This window comes from Ornithorhynchus anatinus, chromosome 10 (genome assembly GCF_004115215.2).
Source record: "Ornithorhynchus anatinus isolate Pmale09 chromosome 10, mOrnAna1.pri.v4, whole genome shotgun sequence".
Classification (NCBI taxonomy): Eukaryota; Metazoa; Chordata; class Mammalia; order Monotremata; family Ornithorhynchidae; genus Ornithorhynchus; species Ornithorhynchus anatinus.
The window spans coordinates 51,250,745-51,275,679 of record NC_041737.1 but is presented as its reverse complement, the minus strand read 5'-3'; the positions used below and the strand labels follow the sequence as shown (position 1 = coordinate 51,275,679).

The 24,935-nt window shown below is 47.8% G+C and overlaps 1 protein-coding gene across 2 annotated transcripts in view; it reads left to right on the top strand.

Annotated features, from left to right (window-relative positions):
* Window positions 1-24,935, top strand: part of DGKI (diacylglycerol kinase iota) — a 143,581-nt gene that overhangs the window by 69,006 nt on the left and 49,640 nt on the right. For both annotated transcript variants that reach the window (XM_029073824.1, XM_039913249.1), the window contains 4 exons: window positions 1,040-1,140; window positions 15,476-15,555; window positions 19,613-19,705; window positions 21,487-21,531. In XM_029073824.1, coding sequence (XP_028929657.1) covers window positions 1,040-1,140; window positions 15,476-15,555; window positions 19,613-19,705; window positions 21,487-21,531 — 319 coding nt within the window. The remainder of the gene's footprint in view (window positions 1-1,039; window positions 1,141-15,475; window positions 15,556-19,612; window positions 19,706-21,486; window positions 21,532-24,935) is intronic.

Below are 24,935 nucleotides of genomic sequence, written 5' to 3'. Positions count from 1 at the left end.
CTTTTCCCCGATTCCCTCTCCTTTCTGCATCGCCTATACACGTAGATCTGTACCCCTGGGGTATTTAGTATTTAACCCACCCTCAGCCCCACAGCACTTACGTATATATCCGGAAATTGTACATATTGATGTCTTTCTTGCTCTATGCTATTAGCTCGTTGTAGGCAGAGAACATCTACCAACTCTGTTGTATTGTGCTCTCTCAAGGGCTTAGTACAGTGTCTTGCGTATAGTAAGCACTCGGTAAGTACGATTGACAGATTGATCCCCATTGATTCCCAACACAGTTTCCATGGAGATTCATAGCAGTAGAGTCGCCCTCACCTATACTTTTATACCTTTGCCTCGCTCTGGTAAGGAGTTTTCTCTGTGGGCGGTGGTTGCCTCTTGCTGGTTGGTTGGCTGCAAGGGAAGCAGTGTAGTCTGTTGCAAAGATCCCGGTCCTGGGTGGAGAGATTCCCGGTCCTGAGGATCACAGAGTTTGGCACAATAGTAAGTGCTCTGGGTCTACCATACTTGTTATTAGAAAAATAAAAGGAGGTGGTTCCCCTCACCCGTTCCCTCCTTGCGTCTGGTCTCCTGACAGTTGACGGGGGAATCCAATAGAAGTTTTTGAAGCAGTAATAATAACGTGGCATTTTTTAAACACGTACTATGTGTCAAGCACTGTACTAAGCCTTGGAATAGATCCAAGTTAATAGGATTGTACACAATCCCTGTCCTACAAAGGGCTCCCAGTCTCAATCCCCATTTTACAGATGAGGAGACCGAGCCCCAGAGAAGTGAAGTGACTTGCCCAAGGTCACACAGCAGACAAGTGGCAGAGCTGGGAGTAGAACCCCGGTCATTCCGACACCCAGGCCTGGGCTCTATTCACTAGGCCACGCCGTTTCTCAACCCAACACCTTCGCTCAGGCCAGGCGACCCGCAGACTTCTCCTCCCACCGGGGTGGAAGATGTGCGGTGAATGAAGGTCGGTCCCGGGGCCCGACCCCGAGGGGACCGCTGAAGGACGGGTCTTCCCTTCCTTGTTTTGCAGCCCCCAGTCCGTCCCGGACCGCCTGCGGATCCGCGTGAACAGGATTAGTTTACAGGACTACGAGGGACTGCACTACGACAAGGAGAAGCTCCGGGAAGCTTGTAAGTCGAGCGCTTGGCTCCGCCAGCTGCCCCGGGGCCTCCGGTTCCTCCTGTGAGGGGCTGAAGGGTGGAGGGTTGAGGGGTGAAGGGATGGTGGCGGTAAGAGCATTTAGTAACCACTTACTGAGGGCAGAGCGCTCGACCGAGCGCTGGGAGGGAGCAAAGGGTGGGGATTAGACACGGTCCCTGACCCTCAAGGGGCTGGTCACAGTCTAAGTATAAAAAAGGAGTCAGGTGCATAAGTAGTGAAATGATGAAAACAATAAAACAGCGGAGACAAGAACACATGCAGCGTGTGAGAGAAGCAGAGTGATTCTACTAGAAAGAGTCCAGGTCCGGAGTCAGAGGATCTGGATTCTCAGCCCGGATCCACCTCTTGTCTGCTGTTTGACCTTCACTTTGACTTTCACTTCTCTGAGCCTTAGTTTCCTCATCTGCAAAATGGGGATTCAATCCTGCTCCCTCCTACTGTGAGCTCCATGTGGGGCAGAGACTGTGTCCAACCTGATTAACTTGCCTCTACCCCGGTTCTTAGCACAGTGCTTGGCACAAAGTAAGTGACTAGCATAAGTTATTTTCTAATTTTTTTTTACATGCACAAGATGAAGGAAAGAAAAAAGCAGAGGGTCTAGAGGAGCAGGGTTTTAGGTTCATCGGACCTCAGAGTCTACTCCGGGATCTACAGCCTCCCCTACATTTTACATTATGTGGAGGCCGCGTGTTGTTGCGGGATGAGAGACTTTTTGTGGTTTTTATTTAGCCCTTACCCTGCGCCAGGCATTGTACTAAGTGCTGGGGTAGATTCAAGCTAATCAGGTTGGACACAATCCTTGTCCCACTTGGGGCTCACTGTCTTAATCCCAGTTTTACAGATGAGGCAACTGAGACACAGAGAAGTGAAGTGACTTGCCCAACTCACACAGCAGGCAGATGGAGGAGCTGGGATTAGAACCCAACTTGGGTGGAGAGAGGTCAATGAGGGCAATTTGTGAAATGCTCTGCATCTGTCAGTCAGTGAATCCACCAGTAGCATTCAGACTTGGGAGGAGCGAGTAGAGATCCGTGACAAGATTCTTACTCTCAGACATCTCATGGTCTAACACAAGGAGCAGACACAAAATCATTTGCAGAGGTGGGGAGGGAGTGGTTAAGCAGTAGAGTTTGGAAATCAATACCTAATAATAATTGCGGCATTTGTAAAGTGTACTAAGCTCTGGGTAGATACAAGATTATCAGGTCAGACCCAATCCCTGTCTCGCATGGGGCTCGCAGTCTCAGGGGTAGGTAAAGCAGGTTTTCGATCCCCATTTTACAGAAGCTAAAGTTCAAAGAATCAATCAGTGTTATTTATCGAGTGCTCCCTGTGTGCAAAAGACCGTGTAAATGCTTAGTGGGGTCCAATACATGTTCCCTGCCCACTTGGAACTTAAAATCTAGAGAAATGAAATGATTTACCCAAGATTTCACAGCAGGCAAGTGGTGAAGCCAGGATTAGAACACAGGTCTTCCGGTTCCCAAGCCTGTGCTCTATCCACTGGGCCACACTGTTACCGAAGTGCTATGAGTGGCCGTGAGGGGAGTAGGACTGAGGTGGTCGTTGGTGGAAGAAAAATGAATCAGGGCAGGGCATCAGGATCCTCTTAATTCCAACTTCGATCTCTCGTCGCGCTGTCGGTGAGAATCCGGTGAACTGATTGCCGGGTACTGACTCCAAGCAAAATCCCATTATAACGAAAAACTGTAGGAGGAAGGGGCTCGATGCAACCAAGTGTTTCTGAGCCCCAGTTGGTGAATTTTAGACTTTATTAAAACGAGCCTGGATGCTCAGCCCTGCCTCAACATGGTTTGATTTGGCGAGGATGAGGCCAGGGAGTTGGAAATGTTCGATCAGTAACATAAACTACTTAGTACTCTGATCTGAGTCTTCCTTAATCTGGGATCTTGCAAGAAGGCGAAATGGGTGGGCTGAGTTTCCCAGGTTGTATTATTGGCACAGACTCCAGAAGCCTTGGCAGTTTTGAGCGGGGTTGACTTTGGAAGGAGCCGCGGTGACTCCACCCTGACACTCCGGCCTCCTTCCCAAGACCCCCCCCGCCAAAATTTCCCGGAACAATGGGAAGGCAGTGCTGCCAGTCAGAGAAATCCACGTCCAGGATAAATGGAATACCATTACATCGCCAGGATTTGGACACCCCTACCGATCTGTATTTGTAATAATGATAGCATGGAAAGCGGTTACTATGGGACAAGCACTGGAATAGATACAATAATAATTGTGCTATTTGTTAAATGTTTACTATATAGTCAGTTGTATTTTTCATTCAGCCGTATTCATTGAACACTTACTGTGTGCAGAACACTGGACTAAGCTCTTAGGAGAGTACAGTACACCAATAAACAGTTACATTCCCTGCCCACAATGAGCCAAGCCTATGCTAAGCAGTGTTGTATATACTTTTATCATCCTATTTATTTTGCTAATAATAATTTCGGTATTTGTTAAGCGCTTACTATGTGCAGAGCACTGTTCTAAGCACTGGGGTAGCTAATGAGGTGTCCATCCCCTTGATGCTATTTATAGTGATTATGTTGTCTTGTTTTTGTCCGTCTGTCTCCCCCCGATTAGACTGTGAGCCCGTCACTGGACAGGGATTGTCTCTATCTGTTGCCGAATTGCACATTCCAAGCGCTTAGTACAGTGCTCTGCACATAGCAAGTGCTCAGTAAATAGTATTGAATGAATGAATGTATGAAGTAATTGCAAGATAATCAGATCAGACACAGTCCCTGTCCCACGTGGGACTATCTGTTGCCGAATTGCACATTCCAAGCGCTTAGTACAGTGCTCTGCACATAGCAAGTGCTCAATAAATACTATTGAATGAATGAATGTATGAAGTAATTGCAAGATAATCAGATCAGACACAGTCCCTGTCCCACGTGGGACTCCCAGTCTATGAGGGAGAACAGGCATTTAATCTCCATTTTGCAAATGAGCCCAGAGAAGTGAAGAGTCTTGGCCAGGCTCACACAGCAGGCTGGTGGCAGAGCCAGGACCAGAACCCAGGTCTCCAGGCTCCCAGTCCCGTGCTCTTTCCACTAGGCCACACTGTCTCCCGGGATTGCCTCTGGAAGTACCCTGAGAGGTGAAAGGCTCTCTTGCCTTCTGTGAGCAAATCCCCTGGGCCTGGGTCAGAGGGTATATAACTGGGTTCGTTTGGGTTGGTGGTGGTACCTGTAATCTTCCTGGACTGTCCGCTGGGTACGATGCAGTGTGACGGAAGGAGAAGAAGAGAAGCAGCATAGCCTAATGGAAAAAGCATAGGCTTGGGAGCCGGAGGACTGGGATTCTAATCCCAGCTTGCCACTTGTCTGCCGTGTGACCTTGGACAAGTCACTTAACCTCTCTGTCCCTCGGTTCCCTCATCAGCAAAACGGGGATTTGATATCCGTTCTTCCTACGTCGAATGGGAGCCCCCTATGGGACCTGATTATCTTGTATCTACCACAGTGCTTAGTACAGTGCTTGACAAAGAGTAAGTGCTTAACAAATACTATTATTATTACTTTTATAAGCACTTGGGGAAAGAATAACACAAAGAAGGGATGCATTGTAAGTGCCTGCACCGAAGCGGTGATTTAAAGGGGAGCAGTAGCGGGGCGTTGTAATGGTTGGGGCACCAAACAAAATGACCCCAAAATGGGAAAGCTGCTAAGAGCCTGCTGAGGACGACTGTATCTGTTACCGATTTGTACATTCCAAGCTCTTAGTACAGTGCTCTGCACATAGTAAGCGCTCAATAAGTACGACTGAATGAATGAATGTTCACCAGGCGCTTCCATTCTAACACAAGACCAAGTTGGCAGACATTCAATCTGATCATCCCTTAATCAGGAGTTCCGAATCCTGTTTTTCCTTCAAGAAGACCTCTGTGGAGTTTTGGAGTTTTGTATAGAGTCCCTGGCTCTGAAATGGCTGCAAGGAAGTCCAGAAGGCTGTAGGTCTTTCTGCCTGAGCAGGCAGTCCTTTTGTCTCCTTAACTCAGCTGGTGAAATGAAGAAATTCCCCTTATTGGGTAGTTTCTTTCCTCTAGACTGTAAGCTCGCTGTGGGCAGGGGATGTGCCCATCGACTCTTTCATACTGTCTCTCCCAACCACTTATTACAGAGCTCTGCACACAGTAAGCGCTCAGTAAATACCATCGACTGACTGCCCATTTCATTTGAGTATTTATAAAGCAGTGATCCAAGCGTCCAAATGATTAAGGACCGTGCTTTCTTTGCCTACTCCCCATTAGAGCGGAAGTTCCCTATGGATTGGGACTGTATCACTTGCTGGTTTGTGCTTCCCAACCGCTTAGTACAGAGCATTGCACTTAATGGACACTCAAATACCACAAATAAGTCAATGATTCCACCCCTAGCCTTGCAGGAGGGGGCCAAGTCTCTCACAAAGGAAGTTAAGAACTTTTTCCATCCAAGATTTGTTTCTCTTTTCCCCTCCCGCTCCCTCTTTTCTCCTTTTCCTTTCCCTCAGTCCCAGAAGGGCTAGCATTAAACCATTTTGATTTGAATATTTCCGTGCCAATCTACCCCAATCACAGCCCGAGACAGTGGTCTGTGGGTAAAAAATTGGGATGTCTGTTTCTCTGGGTGCTGGCCATGATCAGATTTGAGAAAAAACGTGGCCTAATGGATAGAGCATGGGCCTGGGAGTCAAAAGGACCTGGATTCTAATCCCGGCTCTCCCACCTGTCGGCTCTGTGACTTTGGGGAAGTCACTTAATTTCCCTGTGCGTCAGTTACCTCATCTGCAAAATGGGGAATAAGACTGTGAGCCCCATCTGGGACAGGGACTATGTCCAACCTGATAAGCTTGTGTTTATCCCAGCACTTAGTCCAGTGCCTGATACATAGTAAGCACTTAATGATAACATATTTAAAAAAAAAAAAAACACAAAAAAACCCGAGGGAGTCTGACGGGACCTCATGGGGAGAAAAGAAGGGGAGACTTACCCTTTTGGGGGAGGTGAGGTGAAGCAGGAGATTGTGGGATGAGTTAGCTTTCCTCAAGCTGGGGTTTAAGCTGTCGCATTTGAGGTGCAAGTGCAGCAGGCAATCGCAGTCCTGGTTTAACACGATTAAAAATAAATCCTGTTCCTTGATGACGGTCAGGGCCATTAATCAATGCAAGACATATGGCTGTTTGCGATAACAGTTTAATAGAGTCTTGTTCCTGAGTCTGGATCATTATTCATATTAAATTACAAACATGGATGTTTGTTGTGTAACAAAACTGCTGCTTCCTTCAAAATACAGATCTCACTGGTAATTAGAGTATGGCGATCCTTTTCATTGCGTTGCTTATTTTGCTGGAGGGAGAGAGGGAAGGGGAGAAAGGGGGATTGAGGGAGAAAGAGGGAGAGAGGGAGAAAATGGGGGGAGAAGGAGGGAGGGAGAGAGGAATGGAGGGAGGGAGAAAGGAAGGGGGGCAAGAAAGGGAGGGAGAGAAGGGGGAGGGAGAAGGAGAGGGGAAGTGAGAGGGAGGGAGAGAGGAAAGGGGGCGAGAGATGAGGGAGAGTGGAGGAGGGAAAGGAGGAGAGAAGAGGGGAGGAGGCAGGGAGAGAAGAGAGAAAGAGGAAGACAGAGGGACATATCTCTGCTTGCCATCTCCCCACCCATTCGTCCTTCCTTTCACACCTCCATCATTATCATTTCCCCTCAAAATGGCAGAATCGAGACGGCTGGACACCTTCACCCGCTCCTGCTGGTAAATTTCTTCCATAATTAAAGTAACATTCTTCATCCCTGCACTGATGGGCGTAACCACCAGACGATGACGGTGAATTGCAGAAGGGGATTAGCTATTAGATTTCAACTGAGCATTTAGTGAACCACAAAGAAGGGACCAGTTTTAAGAAGCGGGTGGGGGAAGCAAAAGCAAAAATATACCACTCCAATGATAATGGTTGAAATCGCAAGTCAGACCTTTGGACTGAATGATGCCTCTCAGCGGGTCTCTGCTCTCCCAGCTAAGAATCATATTTTCTAGGGAAGAGGGCAATCAGACTCTTAGTAAATCTGTTTTATCTTTATCTTCCAAAATAGGTTTGCTGAAAAGTCCTTTTTTTCCCTTGGCAAAAGCACAAATTTCTGATCCAGGATTTGCTGAGTCTCACGGGAAACCTGGTAAATTCAGTGCCCGGCCCCTGACATGCTCTTGACCTTGCTCGCCCAAGCTCCTCAACTTTCTCAGATCCCATCTGCCAATTTATGCCCTGCTAATGGATCATAGATAACCGATAATGAACCACCACTATCTTTGAGAAGGGCTGGGTCTTCTTAGTGGGGAGCCACAAGGCTGCTGTCTTCGACGGGAGCTGCATGACCCCCATTTTTGTAGAGAGCAGCATGGCTTCCATCTCTGAAGGTTGGACACAGTCCCTGTCCCACATAGGGCTCCCAGTGGCTGGGGATCCCAGGCACGACCTGCCTCAGGCGCCTGCCCCAGGGGGGGTCCAAGCTACAGCCCCCTACATCCTAGCCTCCTTCCAGGCCTCCTGTGTCGCTGACACGTGGAGACGGGATTGATGCAAATGCGCGCTGGGGAGTACGTTTGGAGGGTGGTTTTTATTATAAAGAACTGTTTCACTGAGCTATCAAATAGAGATTTGCCATTATCAGGGTGGAAAGGAAGACGTGGACTGTGACTTTCAACAAAATGTAGTTGACCGGGTGACGCATTTCAGACGGGGGCGAGGCGGGTGAAGCGGTGAGAGCCGCAGCAGTACATCCCGGGAAAGGACGGAGGGATCGCCTCACTCAGGAGGGCTGAAATCTGGCCTGCCTCGCTGAAGCAGGTTGTCTGCGGAGCCAGATATGTAACCTGAGGACTGACTGTTTCGGGAAGCGGGGGTGGGTACTGGGGGGTGCTGGGGGAGGCGATAGCCGGTGGCCATGTCGTTAGCAACTTACTCTGCAGTTCCATCTTGGAGATGATGGCGGGTGCTGACTTTTAAGACGAGGCACGCCGTAGATGCCCTGCAACAACTTTCAACGGAATCGTATCACCTTTATCCTCGAGAGCCACTCCACTCTCTGCCATTTGAGACCTGGTTTAGGGCAGTGGCGGTCCCCTCGCTCCTTCCAAGTAGAATAAATCGTTGTCTGTTTCTCATGCAAGTTTTTTTTCCCTCTCGGAATCATCCATCAACTTTCACCTTCTGCCTTTTTTCCCCTGGAAAGGCCAGCTGAGCTCAGTGGCCTCTATGGGACCCAATCTTTCACCCTGTGCCGTTGGGGGGATTAGCAGGACAATCAAGTTTGGACAAGATTAAAAGTTGCTCGAGGCCTGAAGGGGATTGGGTGGATTTCTTTTCTGGAATGTTGTCATCATCATCAATGAATGTATTTATTGAGCACTTAATGTGGGCAGAGCACTGTACTAACTGCTGGGGAGAGTACAATAGAATAAGTAGATGCAATGCCTGCTCTCGAGAAACTTACAATCCAGCGACGGAGAATATTTTGCATATTCAGAAGACAGTCTCAAGGTATGAAATGTGCTAATGAACGGTAACTGGTGAGCAAAGCTAGCAAGCAATGGTATTTATTGAGGGCTTACTGTGTGTACTGGATTCAGTTCATTCATTCATTCAGTAGTATTTATTGAGCGCTCACTATGTGCAGAGCACTGTACTAAGCGCTTGGAATGTACAAATCGGTAACAGATAGAGACAGTCCCTGCCCTTAGTGCTCTGCACACAGTAAGTGCTCAGTAAATATGATCGATTGACTGCACTAAGCACTTGGGAGAGCACAATACAGCAGAATCGCATTGTACCCACTCCGTGTACTCTGAGACCCACTTAGCTTTGTTCACTGGGTTAAGAAAAAACAGTTCTGTTTCTCTTTCCAAGTGACACAGCCATAAAGAAAGATATAGACAAGAGCAACGAAAATGTGAAAAGCAAGCCTGGCTAATAACCCATTTCATTATCCCTGTAGGAACGCCCAAAGGAACCTATTAAGATTTTTTTCCCTCTGATGTGTCTTCATAATGGAAGTTTGAGAGCTAGAACATGAAGTGTAATAATCTGGGTGGGCCCAACTCAGAGTAAATAAATTTTGCTCTCCTTGCTGGCTTGAAATACTGATTTGATTCTAACCGCCGCTTCATCTAAAATTGAATTTTTTTCCCCCCTCTAACAACTCAACATTCGAAACTGGTGAAGATTAATCTCCGCCCTGTTGGAGGTAGACATCTCATTTGAAAATCCTTCTAGGCAATTAAATAATGTCAGTCTGTCCTCTGAAGGGCACAGACATTGTCGTATGAGTCTCTCTCGCTCTTCTTTCTCCTAATTTTTTTCTTTGGCAGTGTTTATCTAGGGTGCTCCGTTGACTTGTCCCTACCTCTTCGTTTTCCTTCTCTCTTCCTCTTTTGGCTTATTTCCCGTATTTGGTTTAGGGAGGGGTTAGAGGGTATATCTTCATGCTAAAGAACAAAGGGAAAATTTCTCTATTTCACCCCACCCTGCCTTTCCTTTAATACAAATCGATCCCTTTTGTGTCCAGAAGCTGAGAAGCTTTTTAGCAATTCCAGTCCAGATACATTTTTTCTGCCCAGGCAGCCCGCTGACTCTGTCCTTTCTTCAAGGGTTTGGCAGACACGCTTCTCTCCCTAAGCCAGGAATGTCTTGTAATAATGGTGTTTGAGTGTTTACTATGTATTAAGCACTGGGGTAGATACAAAATAACAAGTATCTATAACAACAAGTATAATATACAAGTATAATAACACAGCCCCTGTCCCACACCGGGCTCACAGACTATGCGGGAGGAAGAACAGGTGTTGAATCCTTGTTTTACGGATGAGGAAGTGGAAACACTTAGAAGTTTAGTGACTGGCCCAAGGTCACATAGCAGGCAAGTGGCAGAGCCGGGATTTTCTTTCCACAAGGCCATACTCTCCTCAAAATCCATTTATAGCAGCAAGTGCCATTTCTGTGCTGGAACGCCTTAGACTGTGGCCTTGAATGATGGACAGGTATCTCTATGCGTGGGCTTTATATTTTTGGCTTATGCCAAATAAATTAGTCTTCCAAAGAGAAGTTAATCTTGCTCCTGAATTTGATTTTATCTCCTTATATAATGATGATTTTGTCTTATGTATATCTGCACAATGTTGGGTGGATTTTAGCAGCCCTTGATGAATCTAGAGGTTTTGTAATTTCACGGAGAAAGGTGAAATGGTTTGGTCTTCGTTGAGATGCTCCAGACAAAGATTAGTCCAGCTCCGCTGGGCAACCTCAGTGTGTTTTGGGAGAAATGGCTCAATAGGGTGTGACCCACCCGGGGCACATGCTGAAAAGGTGATGCCTCAGGTGATCATATTAATTGAGCGCTTACTGTGTGCAGAACACTGTATTAAGCACTCGGGAGAATACAGCCTCTTTATTAAATGTCAGTCACAAAACCCCACAAGATAGCATGTGACACACACACACACACACACACACACACACACACACACTCATACACAAAATTAAGTGTGTATTATACATTATTTATATTAATGGCTGTCTCCTCCTCTAAACTGTTGTGGGCAGGGACCATGTCTACCAACTCTGTTGGGAAGAGCCTGGGTGTCTGGATTTTCTAAATCTTCAGACCTTCCTAAATGATCTCAGCGAAGCTTTTTTGTTGGAGATTTGAGATCCTGCACCGCATCTGCTTAGGCCTCAGATTAGTTGGAGATCTTTAGGTTTTGTTCTCCGAATCCCATAGCGATCGCAAATGGGGAGATGATGAAGTCTCTGTCTTTCCATGGTATTAATTCACTGGGTTCTAGCACCTTGGGTTCTGGTATTATAGCTTGACTAACTGGCTGCAGGCGCTTTTCGTTTTTTCCCCAAACTGGTAGTTTCAGGCGGATTTCATTTATAATTTCTTACTCTGTGTCAAGTACTGTTCTAAGTGTGGGTTAGATACAAGTTAATCAGGTCAGACCTAGTCCCCGTCCCTCACAGGGCTCACAGTCTAAGTAGGAGAGAGAACGGACAGTGAATCCCTGTTTTACAGATGAGGTAACTGAGACCCAGAGAAGTTCAGTAATTTGCCCAGCGTCTCATAGCAGGCACGTGGCGGAGCTGGGATCAAAATCCGGGTCTTCCGACTCCCGGGTCTGTACTGGAGGGCGAATTCGATTCTCCGGACCTCACAGAGAAGATTTTAACCTCTAGACCGTAAGCTCGTTGTGGGCAGGGAATGTCTGTTTATTGCTAAGTGGTACTCTCCCAAGTGCTTAGTACAGTGCTCTCCACCCATTAAGTGCTCAATAAATAGGATTGAATGAAGGAAGACTTTGCCATTCCTCTGACCGATCATGGTCTCGTCATTCAGTCAATCGGTGGTATTTGAGGGCTTACTGTGTGTGGAGCACTGTACTAAGTGTTCGGGCAAGTAGAACGTAATAGAGTTGGTAGTCACATTCCCTGCCTAGAAGGGGTTTACAATCTATAAGTGCTTTTATTTGGGGGTTCAGCCGTCAGGCCGTCTGCCTCAAAGGATTGAGATTCTATAAGGGCAGGCTCCAGGCTTTAGCCAGCGCGTGATGCTTGGAGCTTCAGACCATGAAGGAGGCTCTGTTGTTGTTGTTGTTGTTATTATTATCATCCTTATATTTACTACATATCAAGTCCTGTTCTAAGCGCTGGGGTAGGTACCAGTTAATCTGGGACTCCCTGTCTCACATGGGGCTCAAAGTCTAAGTAGGAGGGAGAACAGGTATTTAATCCCTATTTTACAGGTGAGGAAACTGAGGCATAGAGCAGATTTGCCCAAGGTCACGCAGAAAGTAATTGGCTGGGCCGGGGTGAGAACCCAGGTCCGTTGACTCCCAGGCCCGTGCTCTTTCCACCAGGCTGCGCTGCATCTCCGTTGCTGTACTCAGGGATGTAGGAAAGAGCGGTGGGAAGGAATTTGACGTGATCGCTTGCCCGGGCCCCTTCTCCTGCAGTTATTCCGAAGAAGTGACTCCGACAGGCGAATGAACAAGTCTTCTCTCTCTCAGCAGTTTAGATGGGGCGCCTGATAATTCTCTAGATCAGGAGACAGGTCACTTTATCTTCAAGCGGGAGCAGGGGTTTGCTTTGTGGCCCCCAGAGAGACAGGTGGAGAGACGGAGAGAAATGGGAGATACAAACAGCTAGAGCTGGGAGCATCCCAGCTCTGGCAGACCTGTGGAAGTGGCCCTGGCTGGCTTCCTCTCTATCTCTGAGGTCCCCCGGAGGACCATGTTTGGTTTTCTTGTTTTTCTAGTTTCCATCTGTTACTTCTTCGGCCTCTGCTTTCATCTCGTGTTTATGAATCCCGGAGCTCTGTATCGTAGGAGTCAACTTTCCACTGCGATCTGGGACAAAGGTGGAGCAGAGAGATCTTGGCGGAGATGGAGGCCGGGAGGGCACTGGCTCCGGAAAGTCTCCCTTTAGGGCCTCTGGGCCCCTGCCTGGAAACTCTAAGTTTTTGTCAGAGATCTGAGTTGAGCAAGTCTGGGAGCTGGTTTAAACTGGACTCACTCTAGACTGTAAAGACTCTGTGGGCAGGGAATGTGGCTGTTTAGTGTTATATCGTACTTAACTACCGTGCCGTCCACATGGTATAGAGAAGCAGCGTGGCTCAGTGGAAAGAGCCCGGGCTTGGGAGTCCGATGTCATGGGTTCGATTCCCGGCTCTGCCGCTTGCCAGCTGTGTGACTTTGGGCGAGTCACTTAACCTCTCTGTGCCTCACTGACGTCACCTGTGAAATGGGGATGAAAACTGCGAGCCCCATGTGGGGCAAACTGATTACCTTGTATCCCCCCCAGCGCTTAGAACAGTGCTTTGCACATAGTAAGCGCTTAACAAATACCACCATCATTATGGTAAGCACTCAAGTAAATACGGCTGACTCCTTGACTTAAAGAGCCATGGGGGCCCTTGCCCGTAGGGGGTGGGCACCCGGGACCCTCCGTTTGGCTTCTAGCCGTTGCTGATCAAGTCCTCCATACTGGTAAGGGACCCGGGGCTAACTGGCCTATCGGTCAGTTAACGTTCAGTTGGGTTTCTCCGACCGACCGCTTACAGCTCATGTGATCGGCAGGACATCTCATTAGTCAGTAGTATTTTCTGAGCACCTGCCGTGTGAATTAGTAGATACGATCGGGCCCTCAAGGAGCTGACATTCTCCAGGGAACACGGACATTAATATAAATTAGAGAGGAGGAGGAAGAAGGAAGAGTCCACGCCTATGAATTAGGGCTTAAGTAATAGGGTAGGCAAGATGAGTACGTAAGTGGTGCTAGAGTTTGAGAATACTTAAGTACTCAGGTGGCCCTGAAGGGCTGAAGTAGCAGTTGGAGGAATATAAACAAGGGACATTTAGGAACTAATTGGGGAAGGCCTGCTAGAAGGGATGTGATTTCATCAGGGTTTTGAAGATAAGAGCTGCGGACTGTCGGATATAAAGGGGAGAGGAGTTCTAGGGAGCTGGGAGGGTGTCAACAAGGAACTGGGAGAAGCAGCGTGGCCTCTGGGAGAAAGCCCAGGCTTGGGAGTCAGAGAACCTGGGGTCTAATGCTGTCTTTGCTATGTGGCCTTGGGTAAGTCCCTTAACTCTTCTGTGCCTCACATGCCTCATTTTTCAAACGGGGATTAAGACTGTGAGCCCCATGGGGGACATGGACTGTGTCCAACCTGATTAGGCTGTATCTATCCCAGCACTTAGTAAGCCTGGCACAGTGAACACTTAATAAATACCATAAACACTCCCAAAACTCAGAGTAGGCTGGAGAGGAATGAAGGATGCAAACTGAGGTATAGAGGGAGGGGGAAAAGAATCGACTGAGTGACTTAAAGTCGACGGTCAGGAACTGTTCCTTGACGTGGAGAGGAATGGGTGACCACTGGAGGTCTTCTAGGCATTGAGTCATGTGCCAGGGAGTATTTTAGAAAAATGAGCCGGGCAGCAGAGTGAAACGGAAACAGGAGAGGAGAGAACCTGGAGACAGGGACCCCAGGAGGAAGTCCGATCCGTGAGTTAAACTGGGAGATGACAATTTGCCAGACGGTTTGTCTGGATGGAGACGAAGAAGCAGATCCTGGAAAAGTGGTGTAAGACTGCACGATAAGCGGTGTAGCCTTATGGATAGAGCACAGGCCTGGGAGTCGGAAGGACGTGGGTTCTGATCCCGGCTCTGCCGCGTGTCTTCTGTGTGACCCTGGACAAGTCACTTTACTGCTCTGTGACTCAGCTGCCTCATCTGTGAAATGGGGATTAAAGCCGTGTGCCCCATGTGAGACATTGTATCTGACCTGATTAGCTTGTATCTACCCCAGTGCTTAGTACAGTGCCTGGCACATGGTAAGCACATAAATATCGTAAAAAATGAAATAAAAACAAAAAGCATCCGCTATTAGGGTGAGACTCCTACTGCGGTCTGGGCAGCCTTCAGGCCGGGATCTGTGGTGTGCTGGCGGATTAGAGGTAACGCCTGCCAGTGAGTAAACGGGAGGACGGGGATGTTTGACAACTGTTAATTCCATTTTCAGAGGCTGGGCACTCCTCTGTCAGAGCTCTCGAGCAAAGAGAACTCATCAGTTTCAGAGTTTTAGACTGAGCCAGGTAAGATTTAAAGCTGGGAAGGAAAGTATGTTCAGAATCCCCAATCAGGAGCCGATGCTAGGATCTGATGGACAGGCCAGTTAATCCGTGCCCATCATCTCTCTCACTAAAGGGAAGTGGAGCCGTTCAACTGTTAGCTAGAGCGGCATCATTACCGGTGTGTGGGGAGAATGACGGGTGAGTGGAGCCAGCATTGATTGGAGAGGAAATTAGAGGTTGGAGCAGACATGGGAGAGAGAAGATGGATTTGTGCTTCCCATTTAGTGTTGAAGAATTGAAAAGTAAAATTTTTAAAATGTTGCCATCACTAAAGAACACGAGCACCCCTGACTTTTAGTAGCAATAATAATAATAATGATAGTACTTGTTGAGAGCTTACTGTGTGCCCAGTTCTAAGCAATGGGGTAGATACGAAGTAATCAGGGACACAGTTCACGTCCCACATGGGACACACACTCATCTCCATTTTGTAGATGAGGTAACTGCGGCCCAGAGAAGTGAAGTGACTTGTCCAAGGTCACGCAACAGATATGTGGCGGAGCTGGGATTAGAACCCAGGTCCTTCTGCCTTCCAGGCCCGGGCTCTATCCACAGAGCCATGCTGCTTCTCAAGACGTTTGAACTGTCAAGTGCTTCATCAAACACTCTTTTTCCTTCCCCCTTGCCCGTCAGCCCTCCCTTTGGGCATTATAGTTGTCCGAGGAGACTGTGACCTGGAGACGTGCCGAATGTACGTTGACCGCCTACATGAGGTGAGTTGGTTTGGAGTATTATTTATTGCTGATTTGCCTGGCGTTTCTTGGGACCTAGCTGGTCCGGGGCGGTCAGGCAGGAAGGAAAGGTGGAGAGGAAACCAAGGATCTGCGAGCTACTAGTTTTAGTCAGTTGTATTTATTGAGCACTTACTGTGTGCAGAACACTATATTAAGCACTTGGGAGAATGCAAAATGATGATAAAACAGACACATTCCCTGTCCAGAAGGTGGGAAGCTGGGGTTAAACTGAAAGGGGAAAGAAAGCGAGAGGGAACTTCTGAATAAGATTCACTGTGAGTCTCCTAATATTGCATCCATCTGCCCACCCACCCACTCACCCATCCACTCACTCATCCATCCATCCATTACCATTCTCTGCCAAAAAGGTGGCTAGCATGGCCTTGGTGCAGTTACCAGCGCTTTTAAGGGGCAAAACCTAGTGAAAATAGGAGTTACATGTAGTCAAACAAACTCTTAAAGAGACACTTTTGATTTCCTGGTACAAAAGGCAGAAGAGTCAACTAGAGAAGACACCCTTCTCGATTTGAACACCAGGAAGTAAGAAGGAGTGCAGGCAGATTCCAAAGGCGAAAGTCAGCTTCAGGGAAAGTGCCCAGTTCATTGCATAATTTAGGAAACAACATTAAGGGCACTAGAAAATAATATTCCACGCCCAAAAGAGTTGACAAAGGAAAAGGACATTTCAGTGGCTAAACAGCCCGAGGAGCCAAGACATAGCTTTTAATAAACATAAGGAATAAGCTGAAGGAAAATGGCATCCTTGTATCAGATGGGGATGGAACACAGTGAGTTTTTCACCTCTACTTATAAAGAGCCGTGAGAAAAGAAATGAACAATCCATGGTTTGTGGGTGCAGGAAACCAGCTAGATTGAGGTGTGAAAGACTACCTAGGATGGATGCATTCCTTGTCTAGATGCCTTGGAGTCTTGCATCTTAGGCAACTCGACAACAGCATCAAACAACTTCAGTTGCTTCCCTATGTGGGGGTCTGGTCCCAAGAGGTCCAGACTGTACTTGCTTAGAGAGTCTGTACTGGTCCAGTGATCAATGATATTTTTTGGAGCACTTAATGGGTGTAGAGCAATATACTAAGCGCTTGGCAGAGTTCCGTGCATTTGGCAGACATGATCCCTGTCCATGAGAAGCTTAGGGTCTAATGGGGGAGACGGACATTAAAATAAACTACAGTTAGAGGAAGCAGAAGAGATTCAGGGCTTTGGGGGCGGGGGAAGGTGAGTATCAAAATACTTAAGGGATAAGGACCCAAGTGGGGAGGTGATAAGGAAAAAAGGGAGACTATGGTGGGGAGGCGAGAGGTTTGTCAGGGAAGGTTTCCTGGAGAAGTTATGATTTTAGTAGTATTTTAAGGATAGGGAGGGGGGTCATCTGTTGGTGACGAAGGGGGAGGAAGTTCCAGGAAGGAAGGAGGGCACGAGCAAGGAGTCGACAGAGAGATCGAGGCACAGGAAGTCGGTTGGTTGTTAGAGGAGTGAAGTCTGTGGCCAGGGTAGTTGTGGGAGAGGAGTGAGGATAGGTTGGAGGGAGAGAGCTAACTGAGGACTTTAAAGACAGTGTTGAGGAGTTTCTGCTTGTTGCGGACATGAATGTGTACCCACTGGAGGGTTTTGAGGATTTAGAAAATGTGCTCTGAATGTATTTTTAGAAAAATGATCCCAACATCAGAGGGAAATATGTCCTGGCTGGGGAAAGTTAGGAGGCAGTGGGGTCAGCAAGGAGTCTGATGCAGTTGTTAACAAATGCTTAGACTAGTGTGGCAAGAGTTTACATGGAGATGAAGGGTAAGATTCTTGAGATGAGGTGGAGTCTTGCCTTAGAGAAGCATTAATAATGTTAATAATAATAATGTTGGTATTTGTTAAGCGCTTACTATGTGCCGAGCACTGTTCTAAGCGCTGGGGTAGACACAGGGGAATCAGGTTGTCCCACGTGGGGCTCACAGTCTTAATCCCCATTTTACAGATGAGGTAACTGAGGCACCGAGAAGTTAAGTGACTTGCCCAAAGTCACACAGCTGACATGTGGCCGAGCAGGGATTTGAACCCATGACCTCTGACTCCAAAGCCCGTGCTCTTTCCACTGAGCCACGCTGCTTCCCGTACTAGAAGCATTGTAGTGTAATGAAAAGAGAACAGGTCTGGGAGGAGACCTGGATTCTAGTTCTGGCTCCACCACTTGCCTACTTTGTGACCTTGGGCAAATCACTTAACTTCTCTGGGTCTCCGTTTCCTCATCTGTGAAAATGGGCACAAAACCCCTGTTCTACCACCCTCTAGACTGCGAGCCCCCTGTGAGGCAGGGATTGTATCCAAACTGCTTATATTGTACCTACCCCAAGCTTGGTAGATATTAAGCGCTTAACAAATACCACAGTTATTATTATAACCACCATCTCGGATTAGACCAACGGTAGGGAGTCCATGTCTACCAACGGTGTGATATCGTGCTCTCCCATGCACAGGTGGCATATTACCGACTACCGGTAAAGTTAAGCATGGAATGGTTGCCTGAGGAGATAATGATAATAATTATGTTTATTGTTCACTGTGTCTCCTGAGGGACGGGGATCGTGTCTAATTCCCATTCTTTCCCAGCGCTAAGTACGGGTTCTGCACATAGTAAGCACTCAGTAAGTACACTTACTACTACTCTGAGCCAAGAATTGTGCTAAGAATAAATGGATTGAACACAATTCCTGTTCCCTGTGGGACTCACAGCCTCAGAGAGAGGGAGATCAGGTAGTTAATCCTATGTTTCAGGTGAGGAACCTGAGGCTCAGAGATGTAAAGTAACTTGCCCAAGGCCACACAACAGGTAAGTGGCAGAGCTGGGACTCGAACCTAGGTCTCTTGGCATAATTTAAATGCTTATCTTCTCCTCGTGTCCACCAGGATGGAATGGTTTCTGTGTGGCCTATCTGGAAAGGCCGGATGGGGTTGGGCCAGATGAGCTAATCTAATCACTCAATCCCGTGAGTCTCTGGCCTTATCATCCCTCTGAGTTGGGAGAGAATGTGCCAGAGGAAGAAATAATAATTATGGCATTTGATAAGTGCTTACTTTGTGCCGGGCACTATACTAAGCTCTGGGCATTCATTCATTCATTTAATCCTATTTATTGAGCGCTTACTGTGTGCAGAGCACTGTACTAAGCACTTAGAAAGTACAGTTGGGGAACAGATAGAGACAATCCCTACCCGACAATGGGCTCACAGTCTGGAAGGGGGGAGACAGACAACAAAACAAGGAGACAGGCATCAAGAGAGTCAATATAAATAAATAGAATTATATATACACATCATTAATAAAATAAATAGAATAATAAAATGATAAATATGTACCTATATTCACAAGGGAGAGGGGTAGAGCAGAGGGAGGGAGTAGGGGCGATGGGGAGGAGGAGCAGAGGAAAAGGGGGGCTCAGTCTGGGAAGGCCTCCTGGAGAAAATGAGCTTTCAGTAGGGCTTCGAAGGGGGAAGCGTGCTAGTTTGGTGGATGTGAGGAGGGAGGGCATTCCAGGGCAGGGGTGGGATGTGGGCCAGGGGTCGACGGCAGGACAGGTGAGAACGAGGCCCAGTGAGGAGGTTAGCGGCAGAGGAGCGGAGTGTGCGGGCTGGTCTGTAGAAGGAGAGAAAGGAGGTGAGGTAAGAGCCCTCAGCGATGGCAAGTGGAGGGAACCTGGGCAGGTGGGTCCCGAGGGCGGGTGAGAATAGGGAGGTAGATAGGTCACGGGGATTCCTGGAGGTTGGGCATGCTGCCCCTTACCCTGCTTCACCAGTGAGTCAAATCCAATGGCTAAGACTCTTCGAGCCAATGGTGTGAAAACAGACATGGACGGGATGAAGATGTGGGCAGGGCTGCACCACTTCCTTGATCCTAGAGAGCCCAGCTTTATTTCAGGTGGTGGATAAATACACACTCTACCTCAAGTTAGAGCAGTTCGAGTAGAACCTTAACATGACGGAACAAATCACTACCGGCCAAAGGACTAACGGTTAATTATCGACCCATCCAGGCATCGAATGTCATATCATCATCACCATCATCATCATCATCACACCGCCAAATCAACCCAGTCAGTCATCGCCACCAGGGCCGGCTTCAGATGGTAAGCGAGAGAGGCAGCGGCCTGAGGGAACACCATTAGATGTGGGCGACTGCGTCTGAAGGATGGGAAGGGCTCAGTCTCTCCCCGCCCACATAGGAAGTGGTGCTGGAGTTCACAGGGACCGGAGAAGAGATGCAATCGCTCTGTAGCGAGGTGCAAGAGGAGGGACTTGTCTACCATCCTCGATGTATTGTCCTCTCCCACATGCTTAGTACGGTGCTCTGTATACCGTAAGCGCTCAGTAATTACCACCGATGATGATAATGATGAGGGAGCTCAGGGTACGCCCCGGTGCAGAACACTGTACGAAGTGGAGAGTGCAACACAAATGACATCATTTTATCATCCCAACTTTACATTATCCTGTTTGCCCAGTGTAATAATCCCCTACTAATGCCCACAACACCGCGGGCATTGGGATGGTTGGCGTCTCTAAGGAAGGGGTATATATATGTTGGGATTTGTTAAGCGCTTACTATGTGCAGAGCACTGTTCTAAGTGCTGGGGTAGACACAAGGGAATCAGGTTGTCCCACGAAGGGCTCACGGTCTTGATCCCCATTTTACAGATGAGGTAACTGAGGCACAGAGAAGTTAAGTGACTTGCCCACAGTTTTGCCTCATCAAAGCAGCGTGGCGCAGTGGAAAGAGCACGGGCTTTGGAGTCAGGGCTCATGAGTTCGAATCCCAGCTCTGCCACTTGTCAGCTGTGTGACTGTGGGCAAGTCACTTCACTTCTCTGTGCCTCAGTTCCCTCATCTGTAAAATGGGGATTAAGACTGTGAGCCCCACGTGGGACAACCTGATTCCCCTGTGTCTACCCCAGCGCTTAGAACGGTGCTCTGCACATAGTAAGCGCTTAACAAATACCAACATTATTATTATTATTATTATTATTATTATTAATAGTATTTATTAAGGGCTATGTGCCAAGGACTGTACTAAGCACTGGGGTAGGTAAAAGATAATCAGGTCAGACACAGTCCCTGTTCCATATAGGGTTCAGAGTCTAAGGGAGGGGAGAACAGGTTTCGAATCCTCATTTCACAGATGAGGAAACTGAGGCCAAGTTGTTGAAGCTGGCCTGATTATCTTAGCCGGCCTCAGTGGGATAATTGATCTCCTCGTGAGTGCAGCGCATGGGATTAGCCTGTGGGAGCGGCAATAGAAATTAAAAAAAGAGGCGGTCTCTGTCCTAGAAGAGTTGACGATCTAATCGGCCTATCGCCAGACCTTGGTCTTAATGTCTTTTTCGAAGCTTGATTTTGGTTCACGACTGAACTCTGATTTCCGACACGGTCCGTGAAATCAACCCATTGATGCTGACCGTCAGCTGATGGATTTTTTCAACCATTTACCACGTCAAGCGGCAGCTCAAATGACTGAACATCTCAGTGGTTTCCAGCTGAGAGGCATTTCAGGGTTGCTAGAAGCCAGCCTCCCTCTAAAGAAGAGAGAAAGCAAGTTGAAAAAACAGGGCTAGATCTGAGAACCCACAAGCTGGGGGAAAGGGTCGGGGAGGAACAACCAGTTTCTTCATTGCTAAGTCGCTGCAGGATGACAAGGGAGCCACTTATTAAAAATGTAATAAATTAGATCAGAGTTTATGGATCCTTGACGACTTGACAGAATGTCTTCGGACACTGAGGCATTTCGCTAGGATTTTTAGTGGCATTTCGGTTGAGGCTTGTTAGCATGAGATCTGAGGAGTTTGACACAGCTGTGTGGAGAGCTTGTTAAAGCCACTCTAAAGCCAAGGGTATTTCTTTTATTTTCCCGCAGGACCTGCAGTCGGTTTCCTCTGGTACCCAGAGAGTTCATTACCAGGTAAGACACGATTAGCTCTTCTGATTTCTTACCCGGAGGCCCGGGGAAGACAGTGTCTTTCGGTTCAAGGCTTATTGGAATTCGGGTGTCTCGGCTCGTCTTCGAATCAAGGCCCGGGACTCGGTCTTGCTTTGGCATTTATTCTAAATCCTTCTGGACCATGGTAGTTTCTCTGGGGCCTGTCTCTGTCATGAAGACCTCTGGTTTCCAGAATGATTCCGAGGTGGCGCCCTGCTCCGTGGGATCTCAGAGGGGAATTCTGCTTAACCTGGTTCTCAAGGCGAACTTCTCTATCCATCAGTGATGTTTGCTGAGGGCCTACTGAGGCCAAAGCACAATTCTTAAGCATGTGGGAGAGTTAATCAGAAGAACACACTCGTTCCCTGTCCTCCAGGAGCTCCCAATCTTAAGTGGGGAGTCAGACAAAAATGATATCCAGGCTCGGAGGGTTCTCCAGAAATATCAAATTTACCTAAGAGGACTCTTTCGATTTGGATCAGTCAACTGTATTTATTGAGTGCTTACTGTGTGCCGAGCATCGAGCAAAGTGGTTGGGAGAATACAGTAGAACAGAATTGGTAGACACACTCCCTGCCCACGACGAGCCTACAGTCTGGAAGGGGAGAGAGACATTAATATCAATAAATTACAGATATGGATGTAAGTGCTGTGGGGCTGAGGGACGAGTGAATAGAGGGGGCAACTGCAAGGGCCATGCAAAAGGGAGTAGGAGAAGGTGAAATGAGGGCCTAGTCAGGGAAGGCCTCTTGGAGGTGGTGTGCCTTCAGTGAGGCTTTGATGGTGAGGAGAGTGATTGTCTATCAGATATGAAGATGAAAGGCATTCCAGGTCAGAAACGGGATGTGGGTGAGACGCCAGTGGCGGGATAGTCAAGATGGGGGTACTGTGGATCGGTTGGCAATAGAGGGGAGAAGTGTGAGGTCTGGGTTATAGTAGGAAATCAGGGAGGAAGGTAGGAGGGGCCAAGGTGGTTGAGCGCTTAAAAGCTGATGGTAAAGTGTTTCTGTTTGATGGGGAGCTGGACGGGCAGCCGCCGGAGGTTCTTAAGGTGTGGGGAAATGTGAACTGAACGTTTTTGTAGAAAAATGACCCCGGGCAGCAGAGTGAAGCATGGACTGGAGTGGGGAGAGGCAGGAGGCAGGGAGGTCAGCAAGGAAAATGATGGTCTTCAGTGAACGCTTACGGAAGGCGAAAGCCCTGTGCTAAGGGAAAGAGGCAGAATACGGGAGTCAGGTGACCTGGGTTCTAATTCTGACTCTGCCGTTTGTTTGCTGGGTGACCCTGGGCAAGTCACTTAACTTGTCTGTGTCTCATTTTCCTCATCTGTAAAAAATGGGAATTAAATCCTACTCCCTTCTACTTAGATTGCGAGCCTCATGGGGGACAGGGACTGTCCCACTCCCTTTTGCATGGCCCTGACTTGCTACCTTCCTGCATCCTCCCTTCCATCCCCACAGCGCATATGTCTTTAATCTGTATATATCGTAATTTATTTATTTAATTATTTATGTTGCCGTCTGCCTCCCCCTCTAGACTGTGAGCTCATTGTGGGCAGGGAATGTGTCTGTTGTTATATCGTACTCTCCCAAATGCTTAGTACAGTGCTTTGCACACAGTAAGCACTCAATAAATATGAATGAAATGAATGAAATGAAATGAATGAAGTGTCCAACCTGATTATTTGGTATGTACCCCAGAGCTTAGTACAGTGCCTGGCGCCTAGTAAGCACTTGATAAATACCATTAAAGGAATGCTTCCCTAGAGACAAGACCGACAGAACGGAAAAAAATCCCTGGTCCTCTCTGAACTGCCTAATTGTCATTATCGTCGTGATTAGTAGCAGTAATATTGTATTTGTTAAGCACTTACTGGGTCAAGCACTGTTCTAAGCACTCTGACAGATATGGGCTAATCAAGTCAGACACAGCCTCCGTCTCCCATGGGGCTCACGAACCAAGCAGAAGGGAGAACAGGTAATAAATTCCCATTTTACAGAAGTGGAAACCGAGGCACAGAGAAGTGAAGTGACCTGCCTGCAGTCACAGAGCAGGCAAGGGGGAGAGTTGGAATTAGAAGCCTGGTCCTCGGACTCCCAGACCCGTGCTCTTTCCACTCGACCACACTGCTGCTTCTTAGCTGCCCAGGTCCCGGCAAGATGGAAGACTTGACATTGGATCCACTTTTTAATTCTTTTTATGGTATTTTTTTAAGCATTGAGGATGAACCAAGCTCTTTACTAAGCGCTGGAGTAGATATCAGGTAAGCAGATGGGACACAGTCCCTGTGCCAACACGGGCCTCATTTGTTGACGCCGTGTCATTGAGAATCCTACACTCTGCCTTCAGTTCTCTGCCTCTTCTTGCTCAGGTTCCCGGAGATTATATAGGCCCACTGAGTCCCGGCATATCACACGCTGCCTTGTTAGGTTAATTTGGTGTGTCATTCTGAGAGCGCGAGGGCTCGGTTACACCGTGAATTATGGAGGAGAAGAAACCTGAGAGAGGGTAGCAATAAACCGCTTAAACTGTTGGGCTCAGCGCTATAGATCAGTAATCAGGTGTCTCGGGCCCTTTTAGACCTTCTAAACGCTGCATTTCTCTCCTGGGTTTACTTTGGCCTTAGAAACGGGGAGAGTCAGCAGAAATTCCGGGCTGCAGATCTGAGGGTTGCCAGCAATTTGTAGAAGATTCAAATGCCTTTTGGTGGTGGGGATTTTCCTTCATGCTGATTGTTCCGCAAACATGTTTAATTCATCTGCAGTCATTTTGTTTATAAGAATTAAGCTTCAAGGGAAAGATTTTTTTTATATATAATTTTTTTCAAACGCTGTTTTGTTTGGCCTGGTTCCCCTTCTCCTGGAAAAGACCACAGCATCCCCAGGGAAAAGCTGAAACGGAACGTTGGATGCCGCTTCCCTCGGAGGCCGGACCCCGGGCCCTCCAGGGATCTCTGGGTTATGCTCTGACCATTACGTCATCCCCACGGCCCCTCCGATGTCCCAAGGAACTCTTATTTCTTACAAGAAGGCTCAGACTCAGTGCCGGCCAGAGAAGGGTTGTTCTGAGGCGTGGGTTTTGAGGAGGTCTCCGGCCTGGTGGGGGAAAAGAATCCAACTTTTAACCACGACTCCCCCGGGTAACATCTCATTCTGAAACCCATGTGGCCCAGAGGAAAGAGCAAGGGACTGCGTGTCAGGAGACCGGGGTTCTACTCCCGGATCTGTCGCTTGTCTGCTGTGTGACCGCTGGCAAGTCACCAAACTTCTCTGGGCCTCGGATTCCTCATCCTTAAATAGGGATAAAATACCTTCCTTTGGTCTGTGAGATCCGTGCAGAACGAGTTCTGTATCTGATCTGATTATCTCATCTCTAACTCGAGCGCT